This window comes from Mesoplodon densirostris, chromosome 11, assembly GCF_025265405.1.
Source record: "Mesoplodon densirostris isolate mMesDen1 chromosome 11, mMesDen1 primary haplotype, whole genome shotgun sequence".
NCBI classification, from domain to species: Eukaryota; Metazoa; Chordata; class Mammalia; order Artiodactyla; family Ziphiidae; genus Mesoplodon; species Mesoplodon densirostris.
Genome location: NC_082671.1, coordinates 13889147 through 13905039, shown reverse-complemented (window position 1 = coordinate 13905039; position 15893 = coordinate 13889147). Strand labels below are relative to the sequence as shown.

At 37.9% G+C, this 15893-nt stretch overlaps 1 protein-coding gene across 1 annotated transcript in view; it reads right to left on the bottom strand.

Moving 5' to 3' along the window:
- PTPRO (protein tyrosine phosphatase receptor type O) overlaps positions 1-15893 on the bottom strand; it is a 230434-nt gene that overhangs the window by 24488 nt on the left and 190053 nt on the right. Inside the window, 5 exon segments of the mRNA XM_060114152.1 lie at positions 595-676; positions 4068-4103; positions 9356-9439; positions 11703-11771; positions 15298-15418. Coding sequence (XP_059970135.1) covers positions 595-676; positions 4068-4103; positions 9356-9439; positions 11703-11771; positions 15298-15418 — 392 coding nt within the window.

The following is a 15893-nucleotide window of genomic DNA, read 5'->3' as shown; positions in this document are numbered from 1 at the left end:
GATGTTGCCAATTTTGTTCTTCTTTTACACAAAGCATGTGTAACTCTCTTTCTCCAATTTCTCCCAGAAAAGAAAGCAAAACCTCACAAAGACACGTGCAGTAGAATGCCAAGAGTCCTGCAGCAAAAGAGACGCCAGGCTCTTATATGCTCAGGAGACAAAGGGGTCCAATTCATCCACCATCCACCCTTACTGTGTCCTAATTGGCATGAGAAACACACTAAAAATCCCCTGAAAGAGAAATTGTTCTGGATCTCAATCCTCAGCTTGCTTTCCCCCTGCACTTTCCATCCCCCTGGTTTTCAATGTTACCATTGAAGACTTCTCCTGTTACCATGTTTGTTCACCCCAGCACCCCCAGTACCTGCATCTCTTTTCTTCTTTCTTTCATTTGTGCCACCCAAACCCTGACCTCCTAACTAAGGGTTGACATCCTGGCTCTGAACCAGCACATTAGGTACCCCCAAGCCCAGTTACCATCCTGTCCATTATGAACCACACCACCAGCACTGCCTAGTGAGCAGGGAAATGACACTGGTACAAAGCTGCCAATTCCCCTGCCTACACAGGGTCGGAAAAACTTTATTCACTCACCTCAAATTGAAGAGAAAATTTATAGTCAGAGTCTTTGGCCATATCCTTGATGTAGGCGTCAAAGTCATCCAGTTGCACCGGGCTTTGTCAAATACAAAGAAAGGTATGTTTAAAAAATCCTGTTGATAGGTGTCATATAGCGTTTAACACCATACTTCTCAAACATGAACAATTTTCTTCTTACTTCTCAGAGGTTAGCACTCTTTTTTTTTTTGGTTAAAGTTACCAGTCCCTAATATATTATAATTAAAAAGAGAGCCCTATATATTAAACTTCCTTGAGGATAGGAGAAACCTCTAGATTTTTAATGGGCTTTTACTTTAGCAGTAAAATATTACATATACACACACTCATACACTTACAGGTATATGTGTTGTTTCTGGAAAACTCCAGTTTATGGGAAAGAACAGAGGGTTAGTCTGAAGACCTGTTTGAATTATGGTTTTCCTTTATTTACCTAACTCTTCTGAGATTCAACATGCTCACCTATGAAAAATCATAGTGATACCTACATCACAAGGTTGACACACAGTATGTTACAGATTACAGAAACATGTAAGTTTAAACAGCTTTACAAGTGTAAGGAATTGTGCTGCACTGTCTTCCAAGAGCAAAAGCAGGGTCCTGGCAGGAAACATTTCTCCAGGGAGCTCTCAGAGCACGCTTTCTCCCTCCCTCTCTCTCTCTCTCTCTCTCTGAGTTGTGTTCAGAGCCTTGCATAGTAAAATGGTTCAGAAGGACAATCAAGTAACACATCTGAGTTTATGTTTCTGCATCAATAGCAGAAATGCTCACATTCTTCCTTGTTTTTTTTTTTGTTTGTTTTTGTTTTTTGTTTTGCGGTATGCAGGCCTCTCACTGTTGTGGCCTCTCCTGTTGCAGAGCACAGGCTCCGGACGCACAAGCTCAGCGGCCATGGCTCACGGGCCCAGCCACTCCGCAGCATGGGGGATCTTCCCGGACTGGGGCACGAACCCGTGTCCCCTGCATCGGCAGGCGGATTCTCAACCACTGCACCACCAGGGAAGCCCTTGTTTTTTGTTTATTGTTTAAATAAGAATTCAGTTTTATTTCCTGTAGTTTTCTCTAGATGCTTATCTCTTCTAGAGCCTACCTGTGCCAACCTGTTCCCTGAGCTTCTTCAGGATGCCACACCGTCACCTAACCCAAGCCTTTCCACCTTGACAGTGTCCACAGAGTTGACCTTTCCCTTCGTCTTGCTGCAAATTACTCAGCTTATATCATCTATCTGTGGTCTTAGGCCCTATTAGCATATACAAAGTATATAATAGATATTTGTTCAAAGTTGTCGATTAGCTAATCTGATAGATTAATTTATGTTAAGATTTTATTTGATTTTTAAGGGCATTATACCTCCCAGATAATACATTCAAATTTTAATGGTTTTACTTAATAATGATAACATGAATGACTCATACCCTTAAAACACCCTAAATATTCTTGTGAATTATCTTGCTCGGTTGATGGTTAAGGTAGACATGGACAACATTAGCCCCACACTCCAGATGGAACTCCAGAGAGAGCCCAGGCTGAGACAGTCAAATGAGTAGTTCAAGATCCAGGGCTACTAAGCTGGAGAACCCTGGGTAGAACCAGGGAGAAGGACTCCTGGTTAAAAGCTTTTTCATTGAACTTTGCCACCCTTCTGAAAGAAACAGCTAAACGGGGGCAGGGTGGGGTGATCCTTCCCTGCTGTCTTAGCAGTGCATTGACCTTAAAGTTGGACTTAATGATTCTGGTTCTCATCTCATTAAGAGGAAAATGAGATTAGAAAACGGGGGTTAGAAAAAGCAAAAGCAGGATGGAGAAGGGAAAGAGAGTCAGAGGAAGGACCCAGGAAGTAGAAGAATGAACATCAGGGAGAGGAGGAGAATGGTAAGGAGAAGAGAAAGAAAACTGGGAAGGAGCAGAGATCAATCAGTGGGACAAAGGTTTAGAGGGAGAGGAGGTGAGGAAAGGAAGGGAATGAAGGTAAGGGGCGAGGGGCACTGAGAGCCAAGGAGCACGGTGGTGGCAGTGGGGGGGCATTTGGAGTGAAAGAGAAAAGGTAAAGAGAAAGTAAATGGAAAGATGGGAGGGGACCCTCAGAAAGGGCTTGTAGAAGCTTATCCACTGCTTGATATCCAGATCCACTGCCATTTCTCCATCGTGTGTCTACTTTACAGACAAAGCTTACTATTCTCTACTTTTATCAATAACAATACACTAGAAATTGGAAAAAAAAAGGTTTGTAGAGAAGGAAGGAGGATGAGAAGGAAAATGAGAAGAGGGAAGGAGGAAGCTGGTTTGACTCGAGGTTTTGGCTTGTGGGCAGGTTCCACCATGTCTAAGCTCCACTCAAGCTTTGGTCCACATCCTGCTTCTCCTTCTCTCTGCTTGGGTCTTGGGCCCCCTTTTGGTCCCAAGACCCTGTCCTCTAACTGCTCTAGTCTATGCCTCTGTACTTCACTTAACAACCCAACTAATAATTTTGGGCAAGAAAGTCTTTCTGTTTCTGTCAAATCATTCCTTTGGGCTGACAGCACCTCTCCTCTGCTTTGGCTGGTCTTGTCTCTCCTGCATCACTTGATATATGCCAATAGAATCCGTACTGATTTGAAATAGATTTAGGAAAAAATTATTCTGTCATCTATACGTGTCAAAATATTATATGTCACTCAAAGCTGAAGAGAAATATTTTGCATCAATTTTTCTCTTGTGTTATGTATTCCATTAGCACAGATATCATAAATCTGGCTGGGACCCCTAATTGCCTCCTTAATGGATTCACCAATATTCTATCCCAGGCAAGTATCAAGAATGAACTCTATTTATAGGAATGGTCCACTCTTTATATGAAGAGTTTTTAACTAAAGGCCTGGAGGTGATACTCTAATTAGGCTTTTGAAATCAACCGATTGTTCATTTTCACCCATCAGAATTATAACTCTTATGACTTGACAGTTCAGTAGATAAGTGAAACCACAGGTTAGCTAAAGTAATTATCCTTTTCTGTTTATTATAAAGATTTCCTGAGACAGCATTTATCCAAGTATTTGTTATGACATCAAATAGAGTAAAAGCCTTTCCCTGCAATAAGCACGAAATTTGAAGATACAAAATGTCAAAGGTTTTTGTACTACTTTGATGTAGCTAAATATTAGATTCCTTATAGATTTAGAATAGTAGACTTCCTTCTGTAAGACTTATAATTCCTATCAACCCATTCTTTTTCAGATTTCACGTGGTGAGAATGTTCCTTATTCCTGACATGGTTTCTGTTGGTACACTTTCTTGGTGGTTACTGCCATCCATATGTGTAAACACACCTATGCATAATAGCTTAGCTATTTTAATATGCATTTGCCTCTTTCTTAAGCATCCCTTCTATTTAAAGACAGCAATCTTTTCAGTTTGGAAAGTGAAGATCATTATAAAGAATATTTTTAAATGAAATAGTAAGAAAAACTTACTTAGTCAATTTCCTCTTTTTTAAACCATTTTTACTCCTGTGAATTAAGAAAAGAAAGGCAAATTTATCTGGGCAAAAGAACTGATTAACATAATGATTAAACTTGAAGAACTTTAAATAATTACATCAGGCACTGCTATTTTACGTAATTTTTATTAAACATACCTCAGGTTTGTTTAATTACTTCCCCTTAAATGAGAAGATAGTGATGAAAATTCCAGATTCATGTTTTAAAACTCTGTTAGATTTCTGGGGCATACCTACACTTTATGTTTTAGATTTGCCAAAAAACTGAATTCTAGAAATATAATTTCTTACTCCTGGTGATTAAGTTGCTGAAGTGCTTTGTAAATATATAGAAGTATTTCCTGTCTAAATACTCCAGATTCTACAGGCAAAAGGAAAGAATTGGGGAATAAGGTGAGAACTGGTGGCGGGAGGATGGACATAATGGTTTTTAAATTAAGGAATAAAGTAACCTTTTCGGACATTTTCATTGGGAATATGAATTTGTACTATCAGTGTTATCATGTGTCATGCATTCTATTATGGCATTGTTCTTATTCAGTTTTGAACTAGTTTTTCAGCTATCTGAAGAACTATACCTATTACCTGCTTGTTCTTAATTCATTGCTAGTTTGCAAGCTCAGACACATGTAATACTAATGTATGTTTCAGTTTATTATATTTTTAGGGTTTTTATTAAAAGGGGAATTGTTTTCTACCAACACATAAGATAACTGACCTAAGTTAGCTAATGCTAAGATAGTATCTGCTGAAGGGCTTCATTATTGTGTTTAGATTGTCTTATATAAATGATATTGATACATGATTGAGTGTGACAATTTTTATAAGTAATTTTCAAAGGTCTTGAAATATTGATGGAAGCACCCAGACTTTCAGAAAATAAACAATCGATAGTAAATAGCCAGGTGTGATCTGAGTACTCTTATATGCCAAAATATTTATTTATATTGAAAATTAGGAATGCTTGGGTACCTGCATTTCTGGAAAGCCTTTAGCAGAATGAAGCACTACTTCCTCTGGGCTTTCATAGCACTTGGTTCATGAGTATTTCTTACATGGTCTGACCATCAGCTGTATATGTGTTCCTTGCTAGAGTGTCCTTTGTCCCCCAGAGCTGAGCACAGTTCATGGAACACTAGCAGGTGGCCAATAAATGCTTATTTAATTGAATTGAAACAGAACATCTTTGTTATGTCATCCTCACAATTTTTTCTAATGATGAAATTAAGGATTTGATATTAGACTTGGGCTCCTGAGGGATCCCACTGGGGAAATGGCACTTGTGGGTGTAGAGGAAGTAATGCAGCAAAGGAAATATCCATAAAGGCAAGTGGTGTTTCTGGTTTTCCTTTTCTAGTTCCAGATAGTTTTTATTTCTTCTCAATTCTGAGTGAAGATGATACATTTTAATAGTTCTTGTCCTATTTTTTCTCCCTCATCCTCTCTTGGTTTTCCATACTTGGGATTGAGAGGTAATAGACATTCTAGTTTTACTTCACCTCTCCCTCATCCCCCCAAAAGACCACTGTCATGGTATACCTCTTGAATAATTCTTTTATACTGCTCTTGTGAGGCTAATTTAGTTAACGTTAGGAATCCTACATTTACTTCGCATAGTAGGAGCCCATTACTTTAGTGTTTGATGAAAACAGAATGTTAGCGTAATAAGGAAAAGTTCTGATAATGTTAGGAGGCTGCCAACATATTTTGTGATTCAGAGTGAAATTTAAAAAAGAAAAACACAAAACCTTTCCAAATCCAAACAGACTTTAAGGGAAACTGGGAAGAAACAAATATATGTGGTAGGGTGACACTGAATAAATTCAGTGCTGAAATATTAAGTCGCTACTATTCCACAGCTATGTGGAAACCTGATTCACGGAAGAGAGGCAGTATTTTTTTCTTTCAGTCTCATTCACTGATTGAATGAACCTTAAATATAATATGAAATTCTACCACATGTTTTGTATGACCTCTTCTCTTAAGTGTATTTCTTCATGAATTGTGTACAACTTTCATTGTTCTGATTAGATTTTGCTGAATTCCTGAAGATTCCAAAGGGTTCTTGTATCTTAAGGCTGTGGTACAAGACAGGACTGAATTATGAGACTCCACAGCAACACTGATAGAATTTTCCTGCGTTTTCAATTGCTGTGCTGATCGTAAGACTCAAATCAAGGGAAAATTCACTTTTAAACATGTAAGTTCAGGTTTTGCTAGCAATTTTCACTTTAGCACTTTATGGAAAGAGCTCGTGTGTGTGCATGCCACAGTGACCATTTTGGGTGATGTTGAAGACATCATCTTATCATTGTGAAAGATTTTCTGAATAACTGATAAATAACACCCATCCGACATACAGTATATATGCATGCAGGATGATGTGCTTCTTTTACTTTTCCTCTTTCACTTATACTAGATTAGGTTCAAAACCCTAATGACGTCAAGAAGTTAAGATGCATTCTTTATAAGTTCATCATGGTTATGACCACCTTGGAAAGCCTACCAGAATGAAATTCATTCCAAAGAGGAATACAAGGCAATGGCAGAGACATGGGGTTCACAATGGTTAAAAACAAACAAAAACTAAAACCAAAAACCATAAAATCAAAAACTTTAAATGACCACAAATTCCTAAGCATTACTTACTCTTTCATGAGCTAAACGAAAATCATCCCCACACCTTAAAAAAGGTCTTTAGAGTTATGTCATTCTCTGAATTGAACATACAACAACAAGAGTAAAGCTGAGCAGTTTAAACTAAATATTGCATCATGCTTAAACTGCCAACTGCTGAGGATTTAGAACAGACAGATGAATGTGTGAATAGAGCACGAGGTGCCCATGATAGCAAAAAATGAGAGTAACAACACTGAATCCAGATAGAGCTTGTCCAATTGAGATGGTTTTCTTTGAACAGGAAATACAATCTGAGATCAATAAAGTCAGAAAACCTGGCAGAATACAATCTTGGGACTAAGCCAATGGGGCACGTAGGCTCCACACAGGTTTTGCCACCACCTGGGAAAAGGTTTGAGCAACCTATGAGGGAGAGAGTCTCTGGATTTCCACACAACCATCAGAGGCATCAGGTGGATTTTAGACAATCAACAGGAACATGTCTTTCCAAGAAGTTGATAGTTTAGAGACAAAGCCGGGCAGTGTTAAGAAAGGAGAGTGTGGCTCTGTTTCTTGGGGCGGTTGTTAACAAGTGGGTGAAATATGAAGACAAACACATCTAGAGGAGGATTTTAAAAGCCTATATAGCAAATGAAAGCAGAGGAGAATTCCCACAACTTATTAGATGTAGAGAAAAGTAGCAAAGAGTAGGGAATTCGGGTGGATTTGTGAGAGCACTGAGTTGGACTTGAAGAATCAGGGACCATGAATTTTACCTCTTTTATTTCTGGCAGAGCACAAGTCTAGGGCTGAAAACAGTTTATGTTTGGTATCTTTTCATTGGTTAACATGTGTGTAGTTTATGGAGAGTGTAGAAAGCCTGGGGCTCTATGTTTTGCCTTCTCTTCTCACCTGGAGATAACCATTTTCAGCTTCAGGACCATTCTTAAAACTACTGCAGGGTTTTTTCCCCCCCCAACTTAGGTCTCATGTTATTTGATCAGTACTATAAATAGCAGACCTTGAAGGAGTTGCTAGAATTCCAAAATATGTGTTCATCAGGGGGGCCTATTAAGAAAGACATACAAACAAGTATAGGCCTGCCTGATATAAGCTTAAAACAAACTATGGAAAATGAGAAAGTCAGAGAATTAAGTAGGGAAAGGAATATAACATTATATGCATCTTTCTTTTGTCTTAATTGAAATCTGTGGAGAGTACGCTAACGGTATTGGCTACAAGTATTCTAATGATAGGTAGAATACTTGAGGATGATCAGTAGATGTTAAGTTCAAAGGAAATGTATATTTTGAAAGTCAAGATGGAATTTATGTGTATCATGTGATGTTAAATACTTAAAATATTGGTTGACCATGGGGAAGTCCTATACTGGAGAATTGTTATTAAGAATCAACTTAGAATAATGGTGAAGGGGTCCTCATCATCCAGTACATTCTTCTGAATTTATTGCTCATACATCAGTGCCTACCATATTTCAAAATTTTTTCACCTAGCTCTCTTTTAAAGAAAATACAGATTGTGGTATTAACAATCTCCACTGTGAGAAAGTTCTTTTTTATTCTTTTCCCACTGCAACTCAAATTCTAACTTTGCCCACTGTATTTATTCTGTCTCGGAGAAGCCAAAGAATGTTTGATCAATTGTCTTTTTGAAAAGCTAACTCTCCGGATTGCTTTAAATCTTGAACTCCGCCCCCAACCCTGCATGAACTTTTTCTCCCCCAGTCCATGAACTACTTTTATTGCTTTTATCTGAGTCCTTCTCAAGTTGTCCAGGTTTCTGGATCTGTCTGTACATAATTTAGTACCTAAACACCGTGGATTAACACTTAAGGACAATGATTTTTTTTCCCTCTGGGAAACTGCTACCTTTTAAATTATGGCTCAGGAAAAGAAACAGCCCTTCTAGATACTTTAGTCTCAGAATTGAAAATCTTTGAGATTTGATTATTAAAATGATTTAAAAGTCAAGAAAATAAGAATTTAAAGGAGGCTGCTTTTTAGAGAGGAAAGAATAGATTTCAGAGACACTTGGGTTTAGAACCTGAATTTTCTATATAGTCATATGATGTTAAGATAGTCTCCTTATACCTCTATTTCCACATCTGTAAAATGGTGCTGATAATACTCTCTGCAGAGGTGTGTGGACAACTAAATGAGAGGATTATACAAAGAGGCTTGCACACAGTCAGTTGTTTAATATTCACTGAGTGAGCATTATTATAAAAACATGAAGGCCCCAAATACATAGTATTCTGGGTTTCTCTATCTGATTGCATTTTTTCCTTCTTGGAAATAGGGAGTTAATCAATGGAAATGGTGAGAAAAATGAAAGGCATCATTTATAAAGATGAGAGGCCATGGACTGACTCAAGAAACAAATAACTTAGCAATAAATGGAAGAAAAGTTTGCCAAGAACATCACAAGAAGGACATTCAATTGGGAAAACATTATAGTTAGCATCTTGGTACCATTAGCTGCTTTAACCCATTTCAATACATAGTTAATAATTTTACATGCTTCAAATACATAAAATCATTAAAAAAGATTTTCCCTTTGGTTTACTTCTTGAAAGCTAACTTTTAAAGACTTTGTAAACAGTAAAAAAAAAAAATCACTTACCAAGGATTAATATAAAATGCCAAAAGATAATCAGTCCAAAGACATGAGGGTAGCAGGGTTAAGAAAGCAAATATACTCCTACGCCTGTGAGCATTAATAGATAACAGATGTAAAGATGAAAAAGTGGCAAGAGTTAGTAATACAAACTGTGAACAGAGTTCAGTAAATTACCTACCGGGATCAATTAAAATGACAAGCACGTTAATTACAATTAAATATTCCATTCTCTGAAGTTTAAACGTGAGGACTTAAGTGCTATAATATTGCCAAAATCAGTTTTATTCACATCTTATTGTAATCAGACATATTTCTTTCAACTTGGTTTGTGTCAATTAGCCTGCTATTAGGTGATTACGTTTTGCATTCAGTTAAATTCGGCTCTGGAATGCCTCGTCAGTTATCTCGAGTCTTATTCTTGGGTATTACCCTTGCGATGCTTAAGCCTATTTTAAGAAATCTAACACTTGATAGCTAACAGCAGCTTGTGTATGGAATACAAATGGTTAGTTTGTGTATACTGATTTTGGTAAACAAGCTTTCAGGACACATTCTTATAAAACTGCACTGTTAGGTGTGACTTTCTATATTATTTTAAGTATAAATTAATATATCACTTCCAAAAAATAATCCTTAAAACAGAGGTATGGTATGACACCCACGTATCATTCATTTAAAATAAGTAGCTCATCAGCTGTCTAGTTTCTAATCTTTGTGTGTGTGTGTGTGTGTGTGTGTGGTACGCGGGCCTCTCACTGTCGTGGCCTCTCCCGTTGCGGAACACAGGATCCGGACGCGCAGGCTCAGTGGCCATGGCTCACGGGCCCAGCCGCTCCGCGGCATGTGGGATCTTCCCGGACCAGGCCTGCATCGGCAGGCGGACTCTCAACTACTGCGCCACCAGGGAAGCCCGTAGTTTCTAATCTTATACTCAGTTGTTGAGTGGGAGCAAAATTATTTAGCTTCACATTAACACTAATGCAGACTGTTAATTTAAAATGCCTGGTTTGAATCAAATTTTAGATATTTAGACAACTTGTAAAATAAAACATTTATTAATGCAGATTTTAAAATAGCCTATGGTTGTATCTATAGTTATTCTGAGAATTAGGGGGAAAATGATGTCACCTTGTCACTTTAGTTATTACAGATCTCCGCTGAGAGATGTATTCTCAGTTAATGAGAAAATCCCTGCATCGGCAGGCGGACTCTCAACCCTGCATCGGCAGGGGGACTCTCAACCACTGCGCCATCAGGGAAGCCCAGAATTAATCAGATTTGAATAGCAAAATTCCATTCTGGTTGAAGTTTTAGTCTAGTACAACATATTGTCTGGTTAAAGAGAATCCTATTTCACCTAGATTTTTCACCTAGAGTGGATCTCAACTAGTGTCCCACTTAGGGAAGTAGAATTTACAGTTTAAATAAGGCCATTCCTCCCTCATTAATTCCGTGGCTAAAATTTCCTGTCTCTACATACTTATTTCTGTCAGAGTAACCACTTTTGGGGAGTTAGGAAAACAGAAAAAAAAATCACTTACTGAGGATTAACATGAAATGTATATATTTAAATGTGCTTTGCATGGTTGCTTGTGAAAGAAACAAACTAGATCACGTAAGCAGTGCTGGCTTCATATTAAGTGGTTAGTTAATCAGCAATTTTGTTGGGTATTAATTGCTCTGTATATTAATTAATATATTAGTATATATGTTAATTCCCATGGATTGCTGTTAGGTATAACGTCAACCAATTCAATCCCTTGACAATGCTTTCTTAATTCTCAGAATACACCCTCCTCCTTAATACTCAATCATAAAGAAACATGAGGCTATGTTTCTCAGGGAACTTTCTTAGCTTTGATATTTACCTGCCTGTAAGTGTAAACGCTGAGAGCCCTGGGCTGTATACTTCTGCTTGATTTTTGAACAGAATGGGTAGCTCATATCCCCAGGCACTGAAATGTGAGTTTTAAATAGAGATGCTGCTCTGTCCCCCACTGCTTCCCTGGAGTCTCCCCTCCTGCCTTCAACCACACTTGTTCCATGAGGCTCCTGTATTATTAATCCTTCTTCAGCCCAGTTGTGGGCAACTTGTACAATTGCATCACTCCTTTGTGTAATATAGTGAATCCACAGCAGACTACCTCATTTTCTTTCCTTCTTACCTGAATTAAACTTATATATACTAATATGCTCTGTGAAGAAGATGTCACCTTGAAGTCCACTATCACCGAAATTATGAAAGGATAATCAGGCAAAACCATCTATTGACCAAAGATAGCACAATCAAGTTGAGAGCACACATAGCATAGGTAAGCCATCTAGAGACTTGTTCTGAAACAATACTCACCAGTTGTATGGAAGCTTTCCATCCCGCTCTAAGGATGCAAAATTGACAAAAGTTCCTGCTCCACACTCCCTGTTGGAAAGGAACCACAAGATCAAGGTTAGTGTTTAACAGAGCACTCTTTACCTTGACATGAAAGAGAGTCTTTAATGGCTAATCATCACAGCATTAAATTTTTAAAAAGCTAATATAAGTTGCATGTATTCCTCTTTCCAATACAGTGCAATATAGAAAAATAAAACAATTTTTCACAAGGGTGCACACACCCAAATCAAGTTATTTGAAGCCAGAAGGATTTAGTTCACAATGCTTACCAAAGGGCGCTCGTGATCCTAACATAAATCGTTGAACTATGTGGGGTAGAATATTTTTTACAAAGCCTTCAATAGTAAGGTATAGAAACTCTCTTAGATAGACTAAGGGTTTTCCATTTTTAGCAAATATTTTTTGTTTTTATAGCATTTTGATTTCCTCTCTGTAATGATAGTGGATCAAACTGGATTGTTTTCTTCCTTCAGAATTTTCCCCTCATGTTGTGATGCCCATACTATTCATCACTTGAGAGGAAAAGAGTGATACATACTGACATAGATTGGCTTTTGCAGAGTCAGTAGAAAATACTGTTAGTTTTTTTTCCCCAGAAGTGGAGGAAAAAGATCAATATAATTCTCATGCTTTCTTCACCTTTTGTTTAATATCATGCATAAATAACTCAGCTCACTGGGGTGCATACATCTCATATTTTCCCTCTATATGAAATTGATGGACTTATTCAGAATTGAAGCAGAGATTTTGACAGTGGCATAATGTGCTAATTACTTCAGTTATCTGCCTGTTCTAACTTGAGTGTTCTAAGGATAACTTTCTTCCTTGAAAAATACACTAACAGGGACTTCCCTGCTGGTGCAGTGGTTAAGAATCCGCCTGCCAATGCAGGGGACACGGGTTAGACCCCTGGTCCGGGAAGATCCCACATGCCACGGAGCAACTAAGCCCGTGCACCACAACTACTGAACCTGTGCTCTACAGCCTGCGAGCCACAACTACTGAAGCCCGTGCGCCTAGAGCCTGTGCTCCACAACAAAAGAAGCCACCGCAGTGAGAAGCCCGTGCACCGCAACAAAGAGTAGCCCCTGCTCGCCGTAACTAGAGAAAGCACAGCAACGAAGACCCAAAGCAGCCAAATATAAATAAATAAATAAATAAATAAATAAATAAATATATTAAAAAAGAAAACTACAGTAACATTTCATTATTTTGTGTTGCATGTATTATAAATTAGTTATCATCAAGTAATTTTCCTATGTCAGTTTCCTGTATATGGCATTTATTTTACTCTCTAACTCAAGGGTTCGTAATCTGGGGTCCGAGGATAGAATTTAGGGCTCTATGAACGTATGTGGAAAATAAAAGCACAACTTTATTTTCACAACTTGTAACTGAAATTTAACAATTATTTCAATTATTAAAGTAGGCAACAAGCCCCAATAACATCATCAGCACTTGTGAGATTTGCTAATAGAAACTGAAGATATTTTTCTACAATAGACCTGCTGCAGATATTGAAATATTGTTCATCGTCATCACTCTGATGAAATTATGAGATTGCTTAGATACTCTACTAAACATTGTTATCTAATGTGTTAATAAAGAAGCATATAACACATTTGTTTTCTGAATACTTTGATTACCATATTTTCATATAATTAATTTCTTTTTTAATCCTATGTGTTTTATTTTATGCACTGAGAAAGAAAGCATTATTCTTGGAAGAAATCTACAGGCTTCTTTAGACTACCAGGGAGAATCATGCACAAAAAACGTTAAGAATCTCTGCTCTAATGACCAGCTGGCTGAAGTAGAATCACTTCTCCTAAATATTTTGCTGTATGCATCGCAAGGATGTTCCTGCAATAATGCCATCATAAATACCACTACTTCTACTTCTGTTACCACTCCCTCCACTATTACTATTATGAGCTAACATTTATTGCATACTTCCTATGACACTATGCTGTTACTGCAGTATTGCTCCTAACCGTCCACTAATGTGGGGTTGTTATCATTTATTGATTGATTGATTGATTGATTTTTGCGGTACGTGGGCCTCTCACTGCTGTGGCCTCTCCCGTTGTGGAGTACAGGCTCCAGACGTGCAGGCTCAGCAGCCATGGCTCATGGGCCCAGCCACTCCATGGCACATGGGATCCTCCCGGACCGGGGCACGAACCCATGTCCCCTGCATCGGCAGGTGGACTCGCAACCACTGCGCCACCAGGGAAGCCCCTTACTTTCATCTTTATTATTTCTTGTCTACCTCCTCAACAAGCATACAAGCTCTATGAAGGCAGAGATTTTTGTCTGTTTTTGATGCAGCCATATCCCAAGCATCCAGGGGAGTCTGACACACAGCAGGTATTCATTAATATTTGTTAAATTAATGAATGAAGTTTCAGCGAACTGCACATGGTTGTGTAGGTTGTCCATTAGGATTTGACCTCAAGGAGTGTAATTTCAGAGCTTTATATTCTAGCCTCAGCACCGTACCACCGCCCTCCCTATCCTTCTAAGATTTGTTCAAACACTAGCACTCAAGAAGCTTGATTTTTATATTCAGAACTAATCTCTTTTCTCGACTTTCATGGTATCTCATTTTTATCTTCTTTCTGCTACAGGTCAGTTTATACCTTTAAATATATTTATTCATGTATTTCCAACTAGGTGCTAACTTCCTAGTGGACAGCTTGGATTTCTGATTTTTCTTTGATTGTGCTATCTAAGGCAGTGATTGACTCATTATCAGATGGATAAGTTTATTTATGAGTAACTAAATTATAGAAATCTGAGAAAGGACAAGGATGTTAATTGACAATTCAGCAGGCTAGCATCGGGCAAATATAAATTTTATACAAATTTCCCAAACCCAGTAACACTCAACTAGGCAATAGTTTTTTTTTTTAAGAGAATTGATGGATTGTTTTGATAATATAGAGGATCACAGAAAGTACTTGCAAATGTGCTCTGCTAAGAAGTGCATCAGTGGTCAAAGAAAATAGGGAATCAACAAAATCATAAATCAAAAGACTTTCCTAACTGCAAGCAAAATGAAACTGCCTGCAGCCCTGGGTAGGAATAGAACTAATAGGGGTACTTGAAGGGACCTAATCATAAACTCTAAAAATATTTTTTGCTAAAACAGCTTCAACAGAACTAATGAGGGAAGGGAATTTTTTCTTTCTTGTGGTCTCCATATATATTAACTCCTTTCATTAATTGTACTGAGTAGGCATAGATCTTTCTTTTACTCCAAAATATATTTGCAAGTATCCAAATATAATGAATGAATCCCAATGTATGGGCTACTTAAAATGACGAGATTGATAGTAAGAGGTCTGACTTTGTGTAAACAATCTTTTGCTTTACTATTTCAATGGTAATGTTCTCTAAAATAATATTGAAAAGTCTATTTAGAAAACACAAAATAGAAACTGAAAGCAGACTCACTGCTGTACAATTTAGGTCTGCAAAAGCCACACGTGTATGATAAACAAAAATATTTTAAAGGCTGTGGGTGAAAGATGAGCAAAGCACAACTTACCTAGCCATCTGCAGATGCTTTTTCCTAAGAATGATAAGAGTAATGAGCAGTAATCCAATTAGCAGTGTGCTAAGGATGGCCAGCACGGAGATGACTACCACGTTGGGATTCATCTCTGTAACTAAAGAGAAAAGCCATACATGTTCATTGTAGCTTCCACGACATGGAAACTAACAGGACCGTTCATTGTTTCTCATCTGACCTTAAGACTAACAAACTTATGATGATAATATCAACAGCAACAATGATGTTTCTCCGAGCCAGCAATGGCCTCTTCCCGGTCAACTCTTAACGTAGTAAAGTAGATTGACAAATAGTGTTTGGGTGGCTGGAAGAATTGAGTCCATTTCAAAGGCCCATATTCAGGATGTTCTTATCAAAGGAAACTGTGAAATGTAAAGAATGCCTCTGCCATGGTTTGGGTTCACTTGAAAAAAAAATCTAGAAGTCATTATCATGTATTATCACTGTTTAACATTTTCAAAAGCTTAGAGAGGGGCAGGCTCTTATTTTATGCCCATGACTTTAAAGTCAGAAAGCACAGCTGTATATTTCCCTCACAACTAATAATGTATATGAAAAAGGCATTAGCAAGC